The 7,947-nt window shown below is 39.2% G+C and overlaps 1 protein-coding gene across 1 annotated transcript in view; it reads left to right on the forward strand.

Annotated features, from left to right (window-relative positions):
- The window catches only part of GALC (galactosylceramidase), a 51,308-nt gene extending 43,662 nt beyond the window's left edge, over positions 1–7,646 (forward strand). Inside the window, exons 15-17 of the mRNA XM_006754754.2 lie at positions 670–833; positions 2,018–2,094; positions 6,155–7,646. Of these exons, the coding sequence (XP_006754817.1) occupies positions 670–833; positions 2,018–2,094; positions 6,155–6,301 (388 nt within the window). The 3' untranslated portion in view covers positions 6,302–7,646. The remainder of the gene's footprint in view (positions 1–669; positions 834–2,017; positions 2,095–6,154) is intronic.
- The last annotated feature ends 301 nt before the right edge of the window (positions 7,647–7,947 follow it).

Below are 7,947 nucleotides of genomic sequence, written 5' to 3' on the forward strand. Positions count from 1 at the left end.
CTGCATCACCCGGGAATCTGTTAGCAGGTTCAGGCGGCCCACCCTCCACCTGCTCAGGTTAACAGGCCCTCCTGCCGGTCTCAGTGCTGCTCAGCTTGAAAACCCCAGCTGTACAGTCCACATAGAGTTGTCTCTGTCTTTGCAGAGAAATAATTTTAGATCTTTTGTCTGGAGTTTTTAGGTCTTATTAGTGTTAAATGTAAAACTTATCCCTCAAGTCACTGATGTTTTCCCAGAAGCTCCTGCCATTGCTCTCGATGCTTATCGTTGCTGATGGAAATGTAATAAACCTTTATGTTCAGAATTGTTGGGAGATTGCCTTTTACAAATTCTTAGGAAAATGGCTTCTTTTAATGTTATTTATTCTTAGGATGGATGAGACGCTGTTATAGAGAGAAGAAATATAGTCTTAAGAAACTTAAAAACAGTAAATATTATTTTCCAGTAATTCATTAAAAGAGGCAATGAAGTGCGTTGACTTTAGTCTGATAAAACTTAAAGCCATCATCAGGGAAGACTCTCGAAGCCCATTCTTGCTCCAAGCACAGATGTAGCAGGCCCCGTACTCACCTCCATTAGAGGTTTGGAATACGGGGCTGTGCAGACGCATCATCCTGCTATGCTCCGCAGGGCATAATGGAAAGCCTAACCAGCCGTTTCGTTCTGCAGGTCCAACATGACCATCACGTGTGATGTTTACATAGAGACCCCTGGGAAGGGAGGTGTGTTCATTGCCGGAAGAGTGAATAAAGGTGGCATCTTGATTAGAAGCGCCAGAGGGATTTTCTTCTGGATTTTCGCAAATGGCACCTACAGAGTTACAGGTGATCTGGGTAAGTGTCTCATTCTATAGCATGAGAGAGAGGCAACTTGTGCAAAGCTTTCTTATATATTACAGAGTTGAGCTGACAGTACAGGTGGGATTTGTGTAGATGGGGTGAGGGTAGAGAGTGCTCAGGAAACACGTAAGTAGAAGCAAGGAGGTGGCCACTGTGCTTGTGGAAATACAAGGAGAGGGATTGATATGCTTAAAATAGAGTAATCCTATTTCCTAATTTAGTTAATACATTGAAAACGGTGTGACTTTTCTCATTCATCTCAGCAGCCGTTGTTTTGTGTAGAATAGTGTTTTATCCAGAAGAGGTGCTTAGACCAGGTTCCAGTTGGACCCCGCCCAATTCCCTTTGGTTTTGGATACACACTGCTCTGCTGAAACTAGACATTGTGGTGGTGGCTCTGCTTGGTTCTTAGTCTCCTGCTTTTCCTCTTGCATTAATAAAAAATGCTATAGTTTGCTGCTCTATGCCTCTTCCTAAGGGGTCCATAAGTAAAATGAAAATAAAACAGGAAGTGGGTAATAGGGACATGAGAGTAGAAGTTGCATAATCATAGCGTGACTGATCTAGAAGGTACCTCACGTTTTCCAGTCCAGGAGCCAGAGAGGTTAATTGATTTGCCCCAGGTCTCAAAATGATTAGCAGCAGAATAGGAATTAAGAATTTAAATCTGTGTCTTTAGTCGCCACTGCTCCGTGTTTTAAACTACCCCCTTGGTCTCATCCTGGGTTTTTGCTCAGGCACTCAAACATGATCACAGCCCAAATTAACTCATTATTTTCTCTCTCTGATTCTCAGTGGACGCTGTTACCATGTAATCAGTTACACCAGCTAGAAATCTTATGGTAGTCTTTTAATCCTCCTCCTGTCCTTCATATGTAGTCCAGTCAGGTAAAAGTATACCCTGGAAGTTTAGAAGCTATTGTGTTATATGATAGTTGGTTTGTGAGTTTATTTCTCTGGTTCTCTGGTGATTTCGCAGATAGTATATGGTCCAGAGTAGGATCTCAATATGTGCTTGTTGAATGCATGCTCGAATGAAAGATGTTTTGTTTTAAATCATTTGTGGATCTGGAAAGGTCGATGTTTATTAAGGTTGACTCTACTACCTATAAAAGCCACCTGTGAGCCCCCACTGAGTTTTGTGATTCTGTGATTTAGATAACCTTTTTGTGTTGCAGCTGGGTGGCTCATATATGCTGTAGGGCAAGCTGAGGTTACAGCACAAGAATGGTATACACTCACTTTAACTGTTAAGGTAAGTATTGCTGATCAGCATGCCTGGAGGTAAGATGTTCTTCTCTTGTCCCTTTCTAGCATTTTCTGTGAATAGGTGGTGGTGATAAATAGTGGGAAATAGGCAGAAAGTATGGCATGATACCAGCAAACCACCACTCCCTGGAATAGTAGTATGTGTCAGGGTAAACCCACAGGAGAGCCGTCAGCTCTTTACTTTATCACCCAATAATTCAACTGTTTTTTCAATTTTGCTTGAATGAAGATTATAATTGGAGCTTATAGGTTTAAGCAGAGTCCCATAACTGTATTTTTGATGGTTGAATATAATGTAATATAATTTTGTTTTTTACTGTAAGCACAATGTTTTCAAAGTTGGTTTCCATGAATATATTTGTCAGAGAAAATACCAGGTTCATTGCAGTACCACGGGCCTCTAAAAATATTTGTCAGAATCACTGGTTGATCATGAGTTGTTGATTGACATGCTTCTAAGGCAGTGATGGTGAACCTTTTGAGCTCGGTGTGTCAGCATTTTGAAAAACGCTAACTTAACTCTTGTACCGTGTCACATGCAGAAATTTTTTGATATTTGCAACCATAGTAAAACAAAGATTTATATTTTTTATATTTATTTTATATACTTAAATGCCTTTTAACAAAGAAAAAATCAACCAAAAAAATGAGTTTGAGTGTCATAGGTTAGCCATCACTGTTCTAAGGGATGCTCTATGGAGAAATTCTTCTGTATAAACATACTTCTCTCTGCCAAGATAGTCCTGGCATAACTTTGTTCAGGTTACAATAGAGATTAAAAGTGGAATTCAGAGAACTTTTTGAGCTTGTTCTCTTCCCTTACCCAATCACCAAAACGACAATACTAAATTTCCAAGCAGAATCAATATGTATGGACCATCATAGTTTACTTAACTATACATACTTGATGGGCATAACGTTGTCCCCAGTTCTTTCCTTGTAAGGGAACTGAGGCAGTGAAGGATGCCTTTTTGTAGATAGAGGGGAGAGATCTTTTATGTGCCTCTTGGGGTACACATGTTCTATCATTTGTTTAGGCAGATATTTAGAGGTGGAATTGCATTTTAAATTTTAACAGATACTATCCTGTTGCTAGTCAAACTGTATCAATTTTATAGCATTTATAATAATATTTGATATTATCAAGTCTTAAAGATTTTTTTCAAATTGATTTATATTTTCTTGATAATTAGGGAGGTTGCACATTTTATATTTATTGTTCATTTTATATTTATATAACTTTTCTCTGAAGTTACCCATTGAATTCTTTCCTGATTTTCTTAGTGTGTTGTCTTTTTCTGATGGACCTATATGAGTTGATTATATACTAGTATTCTGGATAGTCTGTTATATGTGTTACAGATATTTTCTCCTCTTTTCTTGTTTTCATGATTTGTATTTTAATTTTGCTTGTGGTATGTTTCATGAATAGAAATTTAAAATTTTGGTATTGTCAAATATTTCACATTTTCTTCATTTGTTTTATATTTTGTTTAAGAAGGCATCCCTTTTCTTTAAATTAGGAGCTTTTCTCCCTGCCCCCAAACTAAATAAAGTTTGGGATGCGTTTTATGTTTAAGACTTTAATCCATCTGGAATTTATTTGTGAATTATAAGGTGAAGAGCCCAATATAATCTTTTGAAGAAAATGGATAGCTATCATCATTTATTATATAGACTGTCCATGATTTAAAGGCCACATTTTTTGATGTAATAAATCATCACATGAGCATAGCTTGTTTCTGAACATTTCTCTGTTCTTTGTATTGCTCTGCTTGTCTATTATCCTATACTAGAGGCCCAGTGCATGAAATTCATGTATGGGTAGGGTCCCTAGGCCTGGCTAGTGATCAGGGCTGATTAGGTTGCCCGCCAGCGCGGCGATCAGAACCCCTGCACCCCCAGCCCCGGCACCCGCCTTTGCTGGCCTGGGGCCTGCAGGCTGGGGGGAGCTCCTGCATTGAGCGTCTGCCCCCCTGGTGCTCGCTCCCTTAGCACCCCACTGCCATTGCCTCTGGTCGCCTGCTGTGTTCTGCGCTGACCCTTGTGGTCAGCGCATGTCATAGCGAGCGATTGAACTTCCAGTATCTCAGTCAAATTCCCAAGGGAACACTTTGATATTATATATATATGGCTAATATGCAAATCAACTGAACAGCAGAACGACCGGTCGCTATGATACACACTGACCACCAGGGGGCAGGCACTTAATGTAGGAGCTGCACCCTGGTGGTTAGTGTGCACTCACAGGGGGAGTGCCACTCAGCCAGAAGCCAGGCTCATGGCTGGCAAGTGCAGCGGTGGTGGCGGGAGCCTCTCCCACCTCCGTGGCAGTTGGACATCCCTCAAGGGCTCCCGGACTGTGAGAGGGCGCAGGCCAGGCTGAGGTACCCGCTCCCCTCCTGAGTGCATGAATCTCATGCACTGGGCCTCTTGTTTTATTTATAAAAACAGGTGGCTAGCCTGTGGGCCGTAGTTGGTTGACTCTTGTTCTTAAGTTAGTGAACTTGTAGATAAATCAATAAATAAAATTATGAATAACAATATGGAATAACTAGATAAAGTAGCTTACCAGATTGGATTTTCTCGATAGAGAGGTCAGGCAAGACCTCTTGGAGTGGGCGATGTTTGATCTGAGGCTGCTGCTGGGACTGGCCTTGTGTGAGGAGCAGCTCGGCCAAGTTGGCCAATGCCTGGGGAGTGGGGGATGTGGGGGTGGTGAGGAGATGAGGTACTGTTAGACAGGTGTTGTGCTTAATATGATTTGTGTATGTGAGTCCCTTGGGTCTGTGTTAATAGTCACCATTCCTTAAGTGGCAGGAGATGTTTAATGAGCACGTCTAGAGCTGAGGTGGCTGTGCATGTGTATAGTAACAGGGATACGTGTGGACAGCTAGGATTCAATTCTTAGCTCTGCTGGTAAATCTTGACTTTGGTTTTTAATCTTCAGTCTGAGTATCTCCATCTGTAAAATGAAAGAGCTAAATTGAAGTCTATTCCATTATAGACTTAAAAACAGATTTAATTTTAGTTCTTGGCCTCGTGCTTTGGATCTTTAGCTCTTCATCCTTTGAAATTAGCTAGTTTGAAATGTTTAGCTGTAATTGCACGCTGTGAATATATGCTCATAAATGTACTCTAATAATGAAAATAAGCGCCGGCTAGCATTCACTCACTGTGTGCCAGGCCCTTCACTAAGTAGGAATGGCAGCCACATGAAGAGGATGTTACTTTATCTTCCTCTATCAGTGACCACTAAGTCATTTCTTTTTTAAAAAAATATATATATTTTACTGACTTTTTACAGAGAGGAAGGGAGAGGGATAGAGAGTAATAACATCAATGAGGGAAAAACACCGATCAGTTGCCTCCTGCACACTCCCTACTGGGGATGTGCCCGCAACCAAGGCACATGCCCTTGACTGGAATCGAACCTGGGTCCCTTCAGTCTGCAGGCCGACGCTCTATCCACTGAGCCAAACCGGTTAGGGCCACTAAGTCATTTCTATGCTTCTTCCCTTCTTACTGCCCCTGGCAATCATCACTGATGGTGACTAGTTTTCTAACTAAGGTTGGGCTCTTCATATGACTTTGAAATTATATTCTGTACACTGGGACAGAAAGGACTTACATATATGGACATTTTGGTTCCATTACTCATGTATGCCCACGACCCATGCACATACAACCACTTGTAAAAAACAAATGGTTTTTCTTTTATTTCAGTGGGCTCTTGTCTAACATTTTATAATAATTTTATGAAAAGTTTCACATTTCTGTGTGTTTTACATTTTAGTGGAGTCCAAGGAAGTATTGTGCTATTCCTTGTGCCCGGAAACTATTACATAGGTAGATAAAAATTTCCTCAGAGAATATTGTTCCTGTATTTCAAACTTTTGTTCCAACCCATGGAGTTGTTTTCCTGCAGGAAGTCTTAAGTGAGGAGGGCGTTTGCTCTGCTAAGTGGGTGGGCCACAGGTTATTAAGAAATGGACTCCAGACGATCATTTTCATATGTCTTCAAGGGTCGCCTTTCTTGCCCCCAGGGTCATCTCTCGGCCGGCATGTTGAATGGCAAGCTTCTGTGGTCAGAGGTCCCAGTGAATTTCCCCAAGAATGGCTGGGCCGCGATTGGAACTCACTCCTTTGATTTTGCACAGTTTGACAATTTCCACGTGGATGCCACACCCTAATATTCACAGAGCACCGTAGAACACTCTTTGGATTTTTTTTTCTTTCTTTTTGGTTTGGTTTGGTTCAGAGCCAATTCTTTTTTCTTTTTTTTTGATGGATTGATATATAAGCCTTTGGAGGCTAAAAATAATGAAGAGTAAATGAAGAAGAAATATGTTTTTATTTGATCATGTGGAAGATTTTTTTTTTTTTTTAAGAACTAGTTCCAAGGGGAAAACCAGGTGAATCTTTAACATTACCTGGTGTGTATCCTACTCTTCAGATGGTACATTGGTTCACCCCTAGGAGCGCTGTGGGTGGTTCAGACCTTGACACTTGGTGATAATGTTGAGATCGCCCTCGTCATCTTATTTGGAAGTGATCATGCAGGTGATAATAACTTGATTATCTCAGAAATGTATTTATTAATGCCGATGTGTGTCTAAGTGAGCTGATGTCTTTGTCTTAAACTAAAGAACTCTAGAAATGCTGCTTTTTGAAGACCACTTCAATGTGTTATTCTAAAAAGTACTTTTTATTTTCATTTTTTATGATGATGGTTTTAAATTATAGATATGATGAATGGAATGATTTGAAAATTGACTCATTAATAAACTACCTCTAAAGCCATTTCTGTAATAATAAATAATAGTAGATTAATTGGGTTATCTGCATTTTAAAAAATTCTTCCAGATCCATTTTCAGTCATATAACCTTATAACTCTCGGTTATAACATTTCTCCAGATGGCTGGAAGGAGGAAGAAAATACCCTATAGCCAATCCTGTAAGTGGGTCTAAAGATGAAATTGAAGCAAATTTCCTTATCTCATATCATGTGCTTTTCCTGGTCTGTCTTCTCATGTGTCACTGGGAAGAGATTAAAGGTCAATGAATGAATTTTGTTTTTCTATCTGCTTGTATGCAGAAGAAGGGGGACACTTAGCTAGTTGCTAATTTATAGAATTGGATCTAATATTTTGTGTGGTTAGATGCATTTATGTCATTAAACTACCAATACATTTATATTTAAGTATGGGTGAGCATATTTGTCACGCAGTATAGTTTATATTTAAGAATTAGTGTACGTCCTAGAAACAACTTAGTCATTCATGTGGATAAAGTAAATTCTGGAATTCTTTTGAAAGTTTAAAGCTTCAATGAACTGATTCTTCAATTTTGAAATTTATAATCATTTCATATAGGCTAAACTGACATGAAATTTTGTATTACTATTAAACTCAAGAAACGAAATATTGGAATAAATCAGATTACAGAGAAAAAAATTTAAATTTAAACCATGTCTAAGTGATTTCCAGTTCAGTCCCTACATATTTTTTAAAAAATTAACTACTAAAATATAACTTACATACAATAAAATGTTCTTAATTTTAAGTATACAGCTCAATGAATCTTGATTAAAGGATACATTCATGTAACCAACACCCCAAACAAAATATCAAACATTTCCATCACTCCAGAAAGCTCTCTTGTACATCTGTCCAGTATTTCCTCTCACTCCCCATCTCGGGAACCCATTCATCTGACTTCTGCCACTACTGATAAATTTACTTTGTTCCTAAACACATTAGAAGTGGCACCAGATGCTATGTACTATTTTGTGAATTGTTTATTTCATTCAGCATAATGCTTTTGAGATTTGATTAT

Source organism: Myotis davidii, unplaced genomic scaffold (genome assembly GCF_000327345.1).
Source record: "Myotis davidii unplaced genomic scaffold, ASM32734v1 scaffold732, whole genome shotgun sequence".
Classification (NCBI taxonomy): Eukaryota; Metazoa; Chordata; class Mammalia; order Chiroptera; family Vespertilionidae; genus Myotis; species Myotis davidii.